The sequence below is a fragment of the Watersipora subatra genome, chromosome 5, assembly GCF_963576615.1.
Source record: "Watersipora subatra chromosome 5, tzWatSuba1.1, whole genome shotgun sequence".
Lineage (NCBI taxonomy): Eukaryota > Metazoa > Bryozoa > Gymnolaemata > Cheilostomatida > Watersiporidae > Watersipora > Watersipora subatra.
The window spans coordinates 37,930,097-37,948,581 of NC_088712.1; the positions used below are offsets into that span (position 1 = coordinate 37,930,097).

The 18,485-nt window shown below is 34.9% G+C and overlaps 2 protein-coding genes across 3 annotated transcripts in view; both read right to left on the reverse strand.

Moving 5' to 3' along the window:
• Positions 1 to 782: 782 nt before the first annotated feature.
• LOC137396365 (TNF receptor-associated factor 3-like) overlaps positions 783 to 18,485 on the reverse strand; it is a 30,719-nt gene continuing 13,016 nt past the window's right edge. For both annotated transcript variants that reach the window (XM_068082610.1, XM_068082609.1), the window contains exons 3-7: positions 17,477 to 17,657; positions 11,293 to 11,375; positions 10,578 to 10,727; positions 5,244 to 5,411; positions 783 to 1,518 (exon numbers count right to left, since the gene is read on the reverse strand). In XM_068082610.1, coding sequence (XP_067938711.1) covers positions 1,351 to 1,518; positions 5,244 to 5,411; positions 10,578 to 10,727; positions 11,293 to 11,375; positions 17,477 to 17,657 — 750 coding nt within the window. In that variant the 3' untranslated portion in view covers positions 783 to 1,350. The remainder of the gene's footprint in view (positions 1,519 to 5,243; positions 5,412 to 10,577; positions 10,728 to 11,292; positions 11,376 to 17,476; positions 17,658 to 18,485) is intronic.
• Positions 861 to 18,485, reverse strand: part of LOC137396362 (TNF receptor-associated factor 5-like) — a 147,060-nt gene continuing 129,435 nt past the window's right edge. The window contains exon 14 of the transcript XR_010978543.1: positions 861 to 914. The gene's annotated coding sequence lies outside the window, so the exon portion shown is untranslated. The remainder of the gene's footprint in view (positions 915 to 18,485) is intronic.

An 18,485-nucleotide genomic window follows, 5' to 3' on the forward strand; every position in this document is an offset into this window, starting at 1 on the left:
GACAATAACCAAACTGTAATGACTACGTATCATGTAATACCCTGTATCAAATATAGATGCTCGCTACTTTACAGTTTTCTTTCGGCATTATTCAATCGTCAAGTCGTAATCTGATCAAGTGACCCAATACTTCGCAAATAATTTTTGCAGCTCTTTTCGATTATCACAGGTAACCAACTGGCTCGTTATGATTATCAGACAATGATATATACTCCTTCGAGGTAAGGTTAAAAAGTTTAACGATTTTTTACGGTAAGTTATAAGATATCAGTGCTAAAAGTGACAGCATTACAATGACGATAAAATAGACGCGTAAAAACAATAGACATGGTTTTATTGAATGCGTGAAGAATATTTGTGAAAAATATTTCGACGAATGAGGTTGCATGAAAGTGTAAATAGAAACCATCCTGTAACAACTGCATCCCATTTGAGCCGTTTTGTAAAGCGAATCCAAACTACGGCAGTCACGTGTGGCTGCAATTATCTGTTCGTTTTTTAGCTTTTAAGAGCTTGTAATCACATCTCCATATATTTTGCACCTACAACACAACAGAGTAAGACATGGTGAATCTTATGATACCAAAAAACTGTAATGTGAATTTTGTTGCAAGGCAACCTCTAAGTGAAACACTAGCCTGCAATGAACTGTCTTTTTAATTGCAAATGTAAAAATAACAGAGAAGTGAGATAAAATTTAAAAGAGTGGTATCATACAAGCCGCCGGAGGAGCTGTATGGTTTTTACTGATAGCCAATATCTCACCATCAAACCGATTTTCAGGCAATAATCCACAAGACTATCAAAGAGCCTTTTACAACACTGACAAGACAAAGAATAGATTAAATAAAACAAACCACTCACTTACGACATCTTTTATTCTGCCAGGAAAAAGAAAACTGATGAACAAGCAGCTAAAGATAATTGTTAGTTGTGGGTAAACTTGTGATAGCACATAAAGCCAGCCACCGTCTTCAGTATTCCAATAACACACATAAAAAGTAACGTGAAAATAAATTAACAACTTGCAAACATAATATAGGAGCGAACAAATAGCAGACAAGATTCTAATGCAGACTAGTTTAATTATAAAAAAACATACAAACAGTGTTGAATCTTTAAAAACATTAAGCTTGACACATGTACAATTTAGGATTGCCAAGACATTTAGATATTATGTAACAAAAGGGAACATTATGAAAAGATGAGTGTTAATCTTTCATCAACATGGAAGGAATTATAATGCACCATGAAAAGATTGTTTTTCCGAACAAAAATGAAGATGCTCTCAACCAGAGAACTGAAGACTATTTCTGCAGACTGACTAGATCTGATCAAATCCGACGATCGTTATGGAATGATGTCACCACCGGGTTCCACCTTGACTCTCAGATAAATGCTATCAGATACCAAGAAGTTGCTTGACTCTACTTCACTGTGTAAGGCAAACTGGGGGCATCCTGAAGCGATGTTCATATCTGTCAAGGGTTTTCTGAAGGAAGAGCTGTCTTGGTCAGGCTAAAGTATATACAAGAACTGATGGAGCATAACACAATATGGAAAAGAAGATGGTCTCTCATCATAAATGAGGGCATAGCATGGTCATTGAAAAGTGTACTAGTAAACCAGTGGGATGAAAAAACTACTCAGCAGTTCTTATTAAAACATGAAACAAAATGCTAAAAGTCAAGTAATGCATTCACTAGAAAAATTTTGTTCTCAAATGAGAGGACAACTCCTGTACACACCAGTCATTTACATTTCATGACGCATTAAAATTCAGATGCTGGGACTTGTGCGTCGAATGTGGTTTATACTGTTTAAACTAGTTTTATATAGTTTGTTCATAAAATAAATAAGAACTCGATTTGAAAGGTAACATATTTCGCCGCGCTTGTGAGAAAAAATGACATAAATATAGCGTTATACCTATTATATATACGATTTTCATGGCATTCAAGTTTGTCGTGGTAGATCGTCAGATGTGTCGACAAAACAGAATAGGTAGCTGCGCAATTGTTAATAAATATCTAAAGGTCATCGTTTGGTGCAGGTATTACAACTACGATCTACCAATTTGAATGTTACAAGTTGGAGTATCATCAAAAGTTACCTTTTATTCTAACCTTGACTCCTGGATACAGATAGGCGACGAACAGGTACACACCGCTCTTTTGATGGAAGAAAGATTTTTTTTGTTTTGTTTTATTGCAGACGTATAAAATATTTGTTATTAGTTTTACTTTGCAGAATAGACTTTGCTGTCTAGAAAAAATAAACAAACCGTTTTGAATGAACGTCGAAGATGTGCATTTCCGATAACTTATGTAAAATTACTGCAACCATAGTCTATAAAACCAGTGAAATTGATCAGAAAAAGGAGAAAGTTGTTGATGCAAACTAATAATGTTGCAGTTACAATACAGCCAACAAATTAAATTAAAAGGTTGTCTAGTTTTTTCCTTTCTTTATGACCATAGGGGTGAGTTTGGAAAGATCATGGCATGGACTAGGTTATATACATATATTTTACTGTTCGTATAACACCAAATCCTTCTAACGTATATGTGCTCGGAACGGATTGTTTACGTTGTACGAGTGTCTACTATATTTGGAAGCAGACAATATATGCTGATCTAATTATTCTTTAAAAATCATCGATTTAAGATGATTACAAGGTATTTTTATTTATAAAAACAATGGCTAAAGTGTATCAACTGTCTTAACTGTCTGGCATATGCTCGTTATTTTCAATAAACTATAACCTCAGCAAGAATGTATAGGATACAGAATTCATGTGGAAACCTGAAAGTACCTGACAGCGATACCAGAAAGCACATAAACATAAAATAGCTGAATTCTCATATCAGCAGCAACGTATCCTTAACACCACACAATGTGCCTTTATCACTTCATACCAACTTAATTGATTTGGAGTTGTCTAAATGTGAAGACAACTTCCAAATGGGTTTAACTAAAGCAGCCAATTATTTATTAGGCATTAAGCTTCATGATAATGATCTTTATTGCACCATTTCAAATTTTGTGAAAGAAATATAAAAATAAAACACTTCCCATTTATTGCGCAAAAGTGTTGAAAAATGCAGACTTGAACGTTTTTTATTTGCAAAATAAACTTTCCAGTTGCAGGACAGGAAAGATTACTTTCCTCCAGTCTAAATATGCCTCTTCTTTGGAGCTACATTCAAGCAATAATTTTAGTTAGCCTTGACCAATCAAATCGCAGTAGATAAGCATAGCTGTTCTTCCTCATCAAACCAGATGATCTTAAGTTCTTAACACAATTATACAGCCATTTATATTTTGTTTTAGCTATAATGTGCAGAAGTGGTCTTTAGAATGTTCAACTAAATTGTTTTTAAGGAGGGTTTAATTGAAACTAAGAAAATAACAAAATAAAATCTCAATACAGTGGACCCTCGCCATACAATTTCAATTCATTCCAAAGTTGGCATCGTAAGGGGAAAATATCGTTTAGAAGGGTATAGAAACCCATAGTAAATATCTAATGCAAACACCCCTGATAAAGTCATCAAAATTTTCTGTGCCTACACTGCACATATAAAAAATTAGTACCAAAAAATATATTAAATTTGGTAACTATGGTTACCTGCTGTAACTTTAGTCTATTTAGTGGTCATGATATGCAATATAAATAATATGATGTACTATGCACAGTGCATACCATAGGGAGTTCTTACCTTTGAGGCAGACGTATAACATACCACTGAATTTAACGTAAATAAGTTTAACTTACTAAACACATACTTGAAGCTAAGTTTTAGTATGTATTTTCAACTATTCTATTGAACTTCAACTTTTTCATCACTAAAATTTTATCCCCCATCTGTTTCTGGTTTCGTTTTCACAATAACTAATTAGGAATAATGCTGAACTGAGCGAGATCGCGCATCGTATTACTTTTATTCATGTTTAGAGGGATTGCGGCGAATAACATATCAGCATATTTTTTATTTCGATTTTCAGCACACGGAGCACAGAATTTGAATTTCGAGAAAAATCTTTGTTGATATCGTATGACGAAAAATATTGCACATGGAGAGGGTGAACAATCATCGTGTTTTACATTGCTGGGTGAAGAAATCATAAAACAGAAATCCAATGAAGAGGCATATTTAAAGTGGAGGAAGGTAATCTTTCCTGTCCTGCAACTGGAAAATTTATTTTGGAAAATAAAAGACATTCAAATCTGCATTTTTCAAATACTTTTGTGCATTAAATGGGAAGTGTTTTATTTCTATATGAGCAACTGCTTATATTTTTCTACAAAATTTTAGATTGAAAAAATTTCACTATCAAAAAGCTCAATGCCTAATAAATAATTGGCTGCTATAGTTAAACTCATTTACAAGTTGTCTTCACATTTAGACAACTCCAAATCAATTAAGTTTGTATGAAGTGATAAAGGCCCATGGTGTTCAAGATATGTGTTTGCTGTGATGAGAATTCAGCTATTCTATGTTTTCATTGGAACCCGCGGGTACACTGTATGCCTTGCTATTAAAATTACATATCATTTGTGCAGAAAGTTACACTTCAAGACTTCAGTGAATGTCATTAAAATATAATTAAACTTCAAGTATTATTAAAATTAATAATTTAATTATTTTATTCAAATTATTATTTAATTCATTAGTGAAAACTCCGTGGCCATTCCTTAGTTCAGAGTTTACTAGTACGATGGCAGTTTTATGCACCACGAGAGATTATCATGTGTAATAGCTATGTGCATAAATATTCAGTGATACAGCAAGGTGGTCGGGTGGTGTAGATAGTAGCACATTTGGCTGGGAATCCTAACATCTGACTTTGATTCACGGCGTTGCATACTTTTCCCTACCATTCTTAGAGTGGCTTCAGACAGATGGACATACATTATTATATTATTAAAGTAAAGATTTTGTGTTTTTAATCATTCATTTCCCTGTAGCAATAACCACTCTATCAGCAGAGTGTAGCAATTACCACTCTATCAGCAGAGTGTAGCAATTACCACTCTATCAGCAGAGTGTAGCAATAACCACTCTATCAGCAGAGTGTAGCAATTACCACTCTATCAGCAGAGTGTAGCAATAACCACTCTATCAGCAGAGTGTAGCAATAACCACTCTATCAGCAGAGTGTAGCAATAACCACTCTATCAGCAGTGTTTGTACTGAACCAGCTAAACCTCCTTCATACCGTCCAACACCAATACTCACCACAAATGTCTCATGCTTGTTGAGTTCTGAGTTACTCGGACATAAAAGGGTGAAGGTCACTCTCTGTTTGAAAGGGAAGGTCAGAAGTTCATCATATTCTCCTCTCATGAGAACAAAGAAAAGACTCAGACATTTCCCACGACCGAGTCCGTCACCATTCAAGTAGGCCTGAAATATAAATGAAGATACATCTATGAGAATAGACATGCGTATTTCACTTCATATAATAATCAAACCTAATACCTACTGTCTATGATGCATTTAGTCAAATAAGCGCTACACCTCTCTCACAGCAGTTAACCCACACACGAAGATACATCTATGAGAATAGACATGCGTATTTCACTTTATATAATAATCAAACCTAATACCTACTGTCTATGATGCATTTAGTCAAATTAGCGCTACACCTCTCTCACAGCAGTTAACCCACACACGAAGATACATCTATGAGAATAGACATGCGTATTTCACTTCATATAATAATCAAACCTAATACCTACTGTCTATGATGCATTTAGTCAAATTAGCGCTACACCTCTCTCACAGCAGTTAACCCACACACGAAGATACATCTATGAGAATAGACATGCGTATTTCACTTTATATAACAATCAAACCTAATACCTACTGTCTATGATGCATTTAGTCAAATTAGAGCAATACCTTTCTCACAGCAGTTAACCTATACAGGAAGATACATCTATGAGAATAGACATGCATATTTCACTTTATATAATAACAAAACCTAATGCCTACTGTCTATGATGGTTGTAGTCAAGTACTCCCTCACTCATAGAGGTAACCCAATGCAATAACCACACTTTTTAGTAAAGAAGCTAAACGCTAAGCGAATGCACTTATTTTTCTATTGATGAAATCAGCTTCACTTGATTATTGCTATGAACACCAAGGATGTGAGCAAAGCTTCAGTGAAAACAAGGAGTTGTTTTTCCATACCACCGTTAAAATGTCATAACAACTCCAGATTTATGGATTAAGGGTAATAGATTTTTAAAAATGGAGAAATGGAAGACAGAATTATTTTGTTTCATCTACTTGAATAATAAAACTAATTGACAATAATTTTGATTAGTTGTTTGCATCTTTGACCATAACATTCTCTGATGCTTTGATTTACACCAATACGTAGTATGTGCGTGTGAAGTTTACATGTAGATGTAATCTACAAAAAATGTGAAAACATGCTAACACGGATACGCATGTACAGACACACGGGCACAGATACGTGCATACATATACACGTGCACAGCTATGCACGCACAGATGTGTGCACAACAATACGTGCGCACAGACACACAGATATACGTGCACAGATACACACTCGTTATTCATGCCACATATCTTTATCACTATCTCTTTCTCTCTGAACATAAGCACAACCGAACCAGCGTTCGTTTTGCATGTCTTCAAGATAGAGTAATTTAATAAAAACCTATTTATTACATTTTTACTGAATAAATATAATTTTTATCACAGATACGTTAGATTTTCACATGTTTTTTAAGATGCTATGTACAATTATTCGTAGTATTTATTAAAAAAGAAGTTAACCGAATTGAATTAATTGCAGTGGTTTCTTACAGGAATCTTATCTCCAGCCTGTCCTTCGATGAATTACCCTAGTATCTAAATGTTTGACTGCAGTAAAAACATGAGTTTTATCAGTCAGAAATAAAGCTATATGATTGGCCATCCCATTAATAGTGCTGCATTCTCTTGCAATAAAATCTGCGAAATCTTCTAGTTTTTGAGATTATAGCTGTAGATGCAGATCCATGGATACAACAATAACTGAATGCGGCCATACCTCGATAACTTTCAGAAAAAAGGCGTGCAAAATGACGTCCCTAGTTGTTACAGTGGCGTTAGTTGATATCAGCTATTACATTCAAGTTGAAGTCTGACAGGTCTCTATTCCGTTTGCCTCTTTGCAACTATAGACATAATCACACTTTCGTTTAATCTGAGCATTTCAATCGTGATCAAAGTGATGTATCAATTTTAATATTGAAACATGTTGGCAGTCAAACACAAGCATAAAAAACAATTGCAAATGATAAAAAAATACCGATACTTTCTGATAAAATATACCAAGTCTTTGTGTAAGTTCTTCTTAAAGATGTGGTTGCGTCAAAATGGTCGATTTAATGAAATTAAGACCAATAAAAGACTAAAACATCAGCTACAATTTGATGTCATTTTTGTCTTTGTAGACCAATCCAGTCCAGGATATATGCATTTGAATGAGGCCATCTTTTAAACAGCTCGCATTCAAGCGGGTGCTTCATTCGTGACGTAACTAGTGATACATCTGAAAAGAGTCCACAAGCGATAAATATAAGGCCGCTTCATTAACCAATCATCAGCACGAAATTTTTATATAGGCCGTAATAAATGTTATCACTCGTAAAACGCGTTATCTATGATCTCAAATTTAGGGATTTATTCTATTATTAAATTGCATGGACATCGATATTCACTAAATTAATTAACATCGTTACTTTAATGAATTACTCGATCGACAGATTTTATTGACGAACAACAGAATTGTAAAATTTGCTGTAAATTTACTGAGAAGGTGACTACAAGTTTTCTGTGCATCAGGTGATTTAAGTTCTACGGAGGAAGATAAGAGAATGGAGATAAATTTATCTTTTACTTTGAGTCTCCTATAGATATACTGTTGAGTTTACATTCAGATTATATTTCCCTGTTTGAGGTTATAATGTAATTTCCTGCGCGTATGAGATACGTATGTACAGTGAGTTCTTGACGGTTTTTTTTAATCCATACCATCTAGCATTACAATGGCTTAGATTGATGAATATACTAAAGGTAATATTTTTAGTACTTATTAATACATGTACTAATTAATAAAATTATAACTTTTTGCTATCACTAATCATTGTTTCATAATTTTTTATTGTTTCACCGAGCTATATTCGCTTTAAATTTTCTGTGGCAGTTTCATCTAGTAAATTAGATTTATGATTTGACTTTAAATGTTCACTTCTCACTTGTATAAAATGAAGAAAATCGATTGATGAATGCACATATTTAACTTCCAGAACCAAAGCTTCGAATCGTTGGCTTGGTGTACTTATGCTTTTGTTAAACATTTATTTATTTTTAAAATTACACTCGCACTCTATCTAACTCCCAATTTAAAAGCTTTCAGTAAATATCCGTTAGAACGACATATCTATGAATGACATATATTTATTGCATTTGTTTTATTGATTACAGGATGATTATGTGGTCCCACCAGCCGAAGCAGCTTTGTCAGTGTGGAAACTGCCATAAATGGGAAAGAGAGTCGTGAATGTGTGTTGAATAACCAAGATGTTTTGTTTGAGTTTGCTGCAGTAGATGAATTTGTCTTATTGTATCAGCTGAAACCATTTGAGTGGCCACGACTTGATGGATATTTTTAATAAAAGATTTATGCCGAGATGACAATTCTTTTGCTTGTAAAAACTAAATAATAAAAAAATATTGTTGAAGACAATGCAAAACATGTTTTGCAGAACATTGAATGCATCATAGCCATGTTGACACCTGTGTGTAAATCATTTCTGATAGATGGATTTATGAAATGCAATCAGAGCTGAATGGACAGGCATTTTGCATAGCTCGACCATTTGTTTAGTACTTGAATCAACTAATCAAATGTGACCAGTGAATTTTTTCTACACATTGATACCAATAATGACTCGATAACGTTGACAGTCGACTATACAATGTTTATGACTTTCAGGGATGTAGTAGGTTTCGCCACATTTCAAAGACTCAGCTTGCTTATTTTACTTACGGTAGTAAGAAACTAGTTTTCGGTGTGGGCAATGATATACAGCCCCACTCCCAGGATAGGCGACGGGCATAATGTGGGCGGAACTTTAGGAGACTGTATATCGTTAGTGTGGGTAGCGGTGGAACTGTGCCGATACAAAGAGCTTGTTCTACATAGTTTGCTTGACAGAATTACCATAGACCGGTAGAATTGGTAGTCGGTACTAAGATGTTTACACAGCATTTAGAAGAAGCTAATATGACAAGTTTTTAATTTCCCTTGTTTGAGGCCTTTGAGGCATTTGGTAATAATATATCTGTAGCTGGAGTTAAAATTCTATTCTCGCCAACACGAGCAAGTACAAGATAAAATATATGCCAATAGAGCTGTGTAGGACTAGACCTTTATCGCAATAGCCGATATGAATACGAGAGATGGAGACAGGTTGTATCACGCGTTACATCATTTTGGGAAAGTCTTGGCATGTTTTTTGGCCTGAGCGTTTTATCGCGATCAAATTTTTTCAATTTTAATCTTCAAATATCTTGACAATGAGATCGCCTAACACAACAAACAACATATCAACTGATAGACAAAGGAGAATAGTTTCTTTTAAAATCAACTCAAATTTGACGCAACCACATCTTTAAATGTGCTTCGGTACTGATCTCGTATGTCAGTTCTGTGTTTCAAATCAATATTTTCTAAATAAATAACTAAATACAAGGTAATCTGTTCCCATCCTCTGAAAAACCTTTAAAAAACAGTGTATTAAAATGAAAAAATATGTTTTTAATTGTTCAAATTTACCATCTACGGTTACAAAGTAACAAACACCGACCTAAATTTTACCGTATGCAATAAAATGTAACATTATAATGTACACTGCTGTATGGAGGTCGTACATTTGAGACAAACAATAATAGCTAACGGCTGTGTATGAAAGACTCGACGGCAACACATTCGGAGCGCTACACTTTTGTGACGCTAACATAACATTAACTATAAATTTAACTTAAAATGAATTTTTTAACTTTCTAAACACACATTTAAATTAAAATTAAAATTGAGTTTTCATTTTTAATGTTTCACTTTTATTCTTCTTCCTGTGTGGCTCTTTTCAACTCGCTTTCATCTTCACTTTTAACAGGCTATTTATGACTTTTTTAAACTGATCCGACAAGAAAGACCGAGCGATGCTGTTCCTGTAAGCGACCTCTTGCACACTCAGCCACCTAGCTGGTATATCGAGAACTGCCTCATATGTTTGTATCTCAAATTTGTCTAGTATCTCGAGGCGAAAATTTGCTCAGAATATTCCTTGTATCTCAAATTTCTTATATGTTGGGACACACCAATGTTGAGGTATGCCTGTAACAGTTTTGAAAAAAAAAATTTTTTAATTTATATTAATAATAGATTAATTTTTTTTAATTTAAAAAAAGACTCAAATCCCAAAGTACCCTCTGATAAGATCTTTTTTCATTCTTCACATATTTCACCAAGAACTCAACACTAACCCTTGCACACATTTTGTAGCCATATCTAGAGCTGTAGAAAGGATAACTGTAGATTGACATCTGCCGACCTCTGATAGCATCAGATTTCTTTCTCTTGTAATCGCTGATTCTCCAGATGAGCACTCCATCATAGGAGGCAAACTCCTGACCCTAAAATAAAAAATGTTGTGATGCGGCCAGACAATGAGTGTGTTAAACGATATCAAGCGATATGTAAACTTGTCAGAGGGAATCCTATCCATATGCTGAACTCAATCGAAATCACTGAAGACTAATAAAGGGTAACAACGCAGCACATTTAGCATTCACAGACTATCACACCAAATGGTTAAAGGAGCCATGCCACCACCGAGGTTAGTCAGCCAAGCAGAACACACTCTCTGAGCACAGCGCCAGCCGTACATCAGCCAGCTGAGGAAAACCAAAGAGGTGGAGTCAAACAAGAATGACTCACACATAACGGAGACCCTCAACCATGGACAATAGCGTAGCTGTACTTGTGTTTTACACTAGTATGTTGTGCTGTGATGATGTTCAGGTGTAAATATATCACACAGTAAGATATGACCACTTCTTATAGCAAACACGCATAGAGTTAGTAGCAATTAGCGCAGAGCATAAATCTAGCTGGAATCTAGGCTTCATTAACACATAAACAGTGCAAATTTTCAAGTATTCAGGAAATGTACAACGCCCACTTTTCTATTGTGCCAACCTTCATACGTTTCTCCATTTCATTTTGCTGTTCATTAATTCTCCTGATGCTCTGGGAGTGGGATTCTATGACTGTAACTCTGTCTGCAATAAATGAAGAGCAGGCAATTCCTGAGAAGTAAATCGAGATAGTTGCTAATACGCGTAAGGAGTAACGCAGCAAATGGAGGTAATCGTGTGGAATGGAATGAGTCAGTGAGAAACGCAGAGTGATGGTCACTAAAGGTGATTCTTTAGTGATGGTCACTAAAGAAATCTGTCGTTATTATGATGGGTTCCATGACTTGCGACAACTGATGTAAAAGTATTTAGTAAGCTGAGACATATTGAAAAAACTTAATGCTTTGCTTAAGAACGAAACATTCAAAAATGATAAAGTTCGGTTATGTTAAATTTTTAGAAGAATCACCTCTTAACAACGATCGACTGACGATTAAATTGCACTGACTGCCGTTACTAGCAGCTGTTAAAATCTACGCAACATTAAAGATAAACTTGCGCAGAATTTTAGTAAATTTTATCAGAAAGTATCATAGTTTTTTATCATTTGCGATTGTTTTAATGTTTGAGGTCATCTGATCGCCAGGATGTTTCAAGACTAAAATTGACAAAACTTGATTGCGGTTAAATCGCTCAGATCAAGCGAGACTGAGATTATGACATCTCTAGTTGCAAAGAGACAGAGAGAAGAGATCCGTGTATACGCAATTGCCGGTATCAACGATAACAACTAGTAATATCATTTTGCACTTTTTTTGAACATTTTAATCAGGATGAAGTTTAGTCGATTTAAATCATGAAACATTCTGGCAATTAAACTACCTCAAACAAAAATAATCGCAACAAATTTAAAATTATCGATACTTTCTGATAAAATTTACTAAAGTTTTGTGTCAGTTCATCTTTAAGAACAGCCTGGACAACTTAGTAGACTACAGAAACAAGTATGGTAACATACTAACATGTATATAACCTGGATGGTAACATACTAACATGTATATAACCTGGATGGTAACATACTAACATGTATATAACTTGGATGGTAACATACTAACATGTATATAACTCGGATGGTAACATACTAACATGTATATAACTTGGATGGTAACATACTAACATGTATATAACCTGGATGGTAACATTCTAACATGTATATAACTTGGATGGTAACATACTAACATGTATATAACTTGGATGGTAACATACTAACATGTATATAACCTGGATGGTAACATACTAACATGTATATAACCTGGATGGTAACATACTAACATGTATATAACCTGGATGGTAACATACTAACATGTATATAACCTGGATGGTAACATACTAACATGTATATAACCTGGATGGTAACATACTAACATGTATATAACCTGGATGGTAACATACTAACATGTATATAACCTGGATGGTAACATACTAACATGTATATAACCTGGATGGTAACATACTAACATGTATATAACTCGGATGGTAACATACTAACATGTATATAACCTGGATGGTAACATACTAACATGTATATAACCTGGATGGTAACATACTAACTTGTATATAACCTGGATGGTAACATACTAACATGTATATAACCTGGATGGTAACATACTAACATGTATATAACCTGGATGGTAACATACTAACATGTATATAACCTGGATGGTAACATACTAACATGTATATAACTCGGATGGTAACATACTAACATGTATATAACTCGGATGGTAACATACTAACATGTATATAACCTGGATGGTAACATACTAACATGTATATAACCTGGATGGTAACATACTAACATGTATATAACCTGGATGGTAACATACTAACATGTATATAACTCGGATGGTAACATACTAACATGTATATAACCTGGATGGTAACATACTAACATGTATATAACCTGGATGGTAACATACTAACATGTATATAACCTGGATGGTAACATACTAACATGTATATAACTCGGATGGTAACATACTAACATGTATATAACCTGGATGGTAACATACTAACATGTATATAACCTGGATGGTAACATACTAACTTGTATATAACTTGGATGGTAACATACTACCCTACAGGATGAAAATATTCGTTGGTTATAAAAATTCGCGATTTCGCGAACAGTCAATTCCGCGAATTATTAAATTCCGTGAATAATTAGTTCTATTTTCAATCACAAGGGAGAATAACTACTGCACCAAATTAAAAACTAGCTGCTCGCTAGTTTTTAATATAAATACTAAACGTAGTTGAGTTCCAAAACCATTTTAAAATCATTGCCTGGGCTTTGAGCTAACACCGTTGCCAATGCATCACATTTCTTTACAAAATTATTCAAGGTTGTCCCAAGATATGCAGAATGGCGTCATCGCAAAAATAGCCGCTAGGCAGAAGTACTAAACGTAGCTGAGTTCCAAAACTTCTTTAAAATCATCGCCGGGCTTCGAGTTTTATTGCCATTGCATCAAACTTTACAAAATTATTCAAGGTTTTCACAAGTTATTCGGCATGGCTTCGTCATCTCCTAGTCTTTTTACATTGAAATCAACTCCATCAATCTCTAATACCGAAGTTGAGGACGATCATGATTCTGATCTGGACATTATGGTATGTATTTGATTTGCAGTGCAAATACGTTTTCCATAATTAACTGCATTAGTTAATTCTTTTGTTTAAAAACTGATCGCTTTCATCAATGATATACAGCCCCCCTGTATATCAGGGGGGCTGTATATCATTGCTTTCATTAAATACTTCAGCTATTGTTTTTGTACTTCCTTAACACTTATTAATATTTTTTTCTTTTTTGTGTTTACTGCAGATTGAGAATGAAACCACCTACTCCGATTACGAAAACTAGAGAAAAGTAGTAATATTCATCCAGGCAGGAATATTGGCAGAGAAGCAACCAGTCAATCTAAATCCCTTCATGGACAACAACTCCTTGATATCGCTGCCGCAAACATGATTAAATTATATATTTTATTTCATGTATAGATATATTATAATTTATTACAAACTTGAGCATATAAATAAAATATTTCAAATACAAATAAAATTTTACAAACGATGAATGGAGTAAATATAAACAGTTTAGTCTATATGGCGGTTGTCTACAGCAATAAAATTAAACTGATACTCATGATAAGTGAATACTAGCGTGTAATGGTGCTCTCTGACTAGTTATTTTGGTAATAGCAACTCTATATCGCTGTCACTCCTAGGTAGAAATTAAAGGTAATTCTCTCGCTACTACATGGCTGGAAAGGAAGTTATCATCAGAACTCTCCTCGTGGCTTACTATTGCAAAGTTCCGCCGGTTGGCCAAAGATTTGGGCTCGTAAAGGCGTTTTTGTTCCCTTTTTAAAACAGATATACTCTCCTCGTAAAAAGCTGCGGTCACTTCTACCTCAATTTCCAGACCTCCCTGAATGATTGGCGATCTTCTAAGAATGACATATACCACCCTTGCAGTCATTGTGCTTGCATGTATGATGAAAAATCTCTCTCACACTAAAACAAATAATGAAGCGGTAGGGATGGAAAAAAATAAATATTGCGTTTTACCGAAGAACCAAAGTAAAATTCCACTAATTTAGTAAATTGTTTCAAAAAAACTCATTACTTACCACAAACTGTTGGTTCATCAAAGGCCTCCAAATCTATGAATATTCGTAAAAACCTCTGAACACAGCAAAAGATTTATAGCTTAGCACGATCCACTCGTAGTTGTAAGCTAAATAGAAAACTAAACACGCAATGCGCTCATGCGTATGGGTAACTCTATTGGTAAACGTGATAGAGTTAACTCTTCATAGAGAGTGACAGTTTTCAGCCGCGAATAAATTGATCCGCGAATATGCATGATGTGACAATTTCCGCGAAATATAACTCCGCGAATAAATTCATCCTGTAGGGTAACATGTATATAACGTGGATGGTAACATACTAACATGTATATAACCTGGATGGTAACATACTAACATGTATCTAACTTGGATGGTAACATACTAACATGTATATAACCTGGATAGTAACATACTAACATGTATAGAAAACTAAACACCTGGACGGTAACATACTAACATGTATATAACCTTGATGGTAACATACTAACATGTATCTAACTTGGATGGTAACATACTAACATGTATATAACCTGGATAGTAACATACTAACATGTATAGAAAACTAAACACCTGGACGGTAACATACTAACATGTATATAACCTGGATGCATAAAATTACAAATCAAAAAATGACAAGCATTAGTCACGAGCCCGTATTAAGTAAAGTTTCTCTTCATTCACAAATACTTTCCTGCAGATGTGATAACAACACAAAATGATAGTCGGCAGAGCTTTCTAACCTTTTCATTTCATGGTTGGATGCATCGCATGATACTTCTAGCCAATGGAAGCGACAATCACCACAATACCAAAGCAAATAACAACTAACAACAAGACAGCTAGCTGGTTAAACCAGCGTGTTAAACCCCATGAGTGTTGTTTGTTAGCTAGATATAAGAGTGACAATAAAACACCGTAGTATTTTGCAGAATCTCTCCGATTACATACATTTATATTAACGTAGAGTATTTATGTAAAGTTTTTGCATCGTATTAGATAAGAAATTCCATATAACATAAAGCGTCATGTTCTGAAGTTCTCAAATATGGTTTGAATAATGAGTTCCATAGTTAGCTTTGAAAATATCATGCATACTTGTTGCACTTGGTAGAAAAAAGGATGTATATATTGAAGACAAATGCATCAGGTATTTTAGAAGTTTTAAAAACTGTTAAAAGCAAATCTCATTGGATAGATATTTTAAAGGTCTACTGGTAATGGTTCATTAGTGCTGACAGGAAGTAAACAATTATAAAGGAAAATTAACAAAATGTTAAAAAATATTCTTAGTGTTAGTTTATGTGTTACTCTACGACTATCGAGATAAGAAGTTGTTTAGTTTTGGTTCATTTTGAAGGGCCAAAGAGGTGAGTTTGTGAAGATCTCGGAACAAATCAAGCAATTTACATGTATTTTACGCTTTGTATGCCATAAAAACCCTATAACGTAAAAAGTATTTAGTTTGAGTTGTCTTACTAGAGAGGAGTTATCCTGCTCACTAGAGAAAACAATTACCAATATGAACTAGAGGACATTGTTAATCTTTACTATAATAAGAGTCAAGCTCATTCGTCTTTCCAAAGCCATGCTAAGAGCGTTAGGAAAAACATTGCCACTTGATCACCTTGCTGTACCACAGAATAACTATGCACCTATTGGCTACACAGGATAATCTCTCACAATGCGCAGTACTGCCAGCGTACTGGCGTATCTAGTTTGAGTTGTGTAGAAAGTAAATGAGAAGACAATTACCAAGCATTGCTAAACAATTTAGCCTTTTATAAAGAGTCTATAAAACCAGGCGAACTTATCTCAAAGGAAATGTAATCTTGTAGCAAGGTGGGACAAGTTTTATAAAGCCTTAGCAAGGAATAAAAATCTCAAAACGGGCGTTTTAGTTTAACCATTGAAATAGTAAATTTTAAAAGTAAAATTAATTGAACCACTGCAGTTTGGACTATAGCCAATTGACACCGTTAGGGCCAGGGTTGAATGCTCTCAAGGGATCTTTTTACTAAGGAATGCAGTCTTAAGCCTGGTTCCCATATCGATTGTGAGTCTCCGGCGGTAACATGTTGCAGCAAAACGCTTGTGACGCTAGGCTTGCTGGCATCTGTTCACATAAAAGCCCCATCGTTAATAATAACATAATTGCATAATCAAATAAAATGTTCGCTCGCCACGCCGTTCCTATACTGGTGACCTTTACTCGTACAATGCATTTCGGGAAGGTTTCACTTGCGGTCTTTTGCTAAATTTGAGCAGCGCGAAACTATTGCGATGCCGCTTGCAACTACCCGCGGTCCTCGGGGCGTAGGTTCCCATTTCACCGCTAATAGCCTGCGGTGCTGTCGCCAGTGCTTTGCGGCGTATATGGGAACCAGGCTTTAGCTAAGAATCTTGAACTGTTTTCCTAGCCATGATACTGTCATTCTAACTTTACCTATTTCACTCACCTACATACCACTAGGAATGACTTTACTAGGATGATGGCCAATAACATCTCCACAAAGTTCACAGACCCTTCCTCTTACAAATCTATCTCCTTACCGAGTCCGGAATCTCGAATCTGTCTCTCAATCACTCCAATTTTTCTATTGATTTGCTCGATCTGCTGTGAGCTGTGCGCAACAGTCCTCATTGCATTCACCAGGTGATCTCCATTTATCTCTGACGCTTCCTGTTTATCACTCAGCTTCTTCACGGTCATAGCAACCTCGGCTACAACTTTCTAAAGAAAAACCATGTTTAACTCACTCCTGTGTCAATAAGCTGTGAACTCAAGGCTACTAGCATTAGCTTTTTATTATACAAGACAACAATATGGTAGGTCAGCCAACAAACCATGTTGTTTGCAATATGGCAGCCCAATCAGTTGTTTCCAACTGGTTAGGCTGACCAGTTGCTGACTTTGCTGGTCAGTTGTAAACCACAGGTCAGCACATCATAATATCATATTAACATATTATTTCAAGTATAAAGGGCCAGATTTAAACCACCATCTCCTATTAATAATGTACATCATCATAAAACATGCATAACACCATTGACACTATTGGAGAATAGCTATCCAATTGTAATATTACAAACAATCACGGGCACACATTAATAAGAACTATCTTGTTTGAGGTCCTTGAGCTTATTTATCTCATACGCTTCTCTCACAACAACCTGCTGTACTTTAAGTAGTTACGGCTATGCTACCGAAGGAACTCGGTGCTAAACAAATGTGCTTTTCGTTTCATTGATTATATAAATTTTAGCAAAATATTATAGATAACATCTCACGGAGTTATTTTTTCATACCTTCTGTTGGCCTATGTGATGACAACTCCAAATTGAGGTGGTAACAATAATAGAATATTGGATGAAACATTGTTTAAAAGTAATATGAAAAATTGAATTATTCTGTTTCGTCTACCACTATAATAAAACTAATTGACAGTGAACATGGTTAGTTGTCTCACAACTTTGGTCATAGCTTTCTCTGATATTTGATAGTTATACTATAATGAAATCTTATGAAGTCATGTAGTCTAGCATGGAGTCTAGCATAATT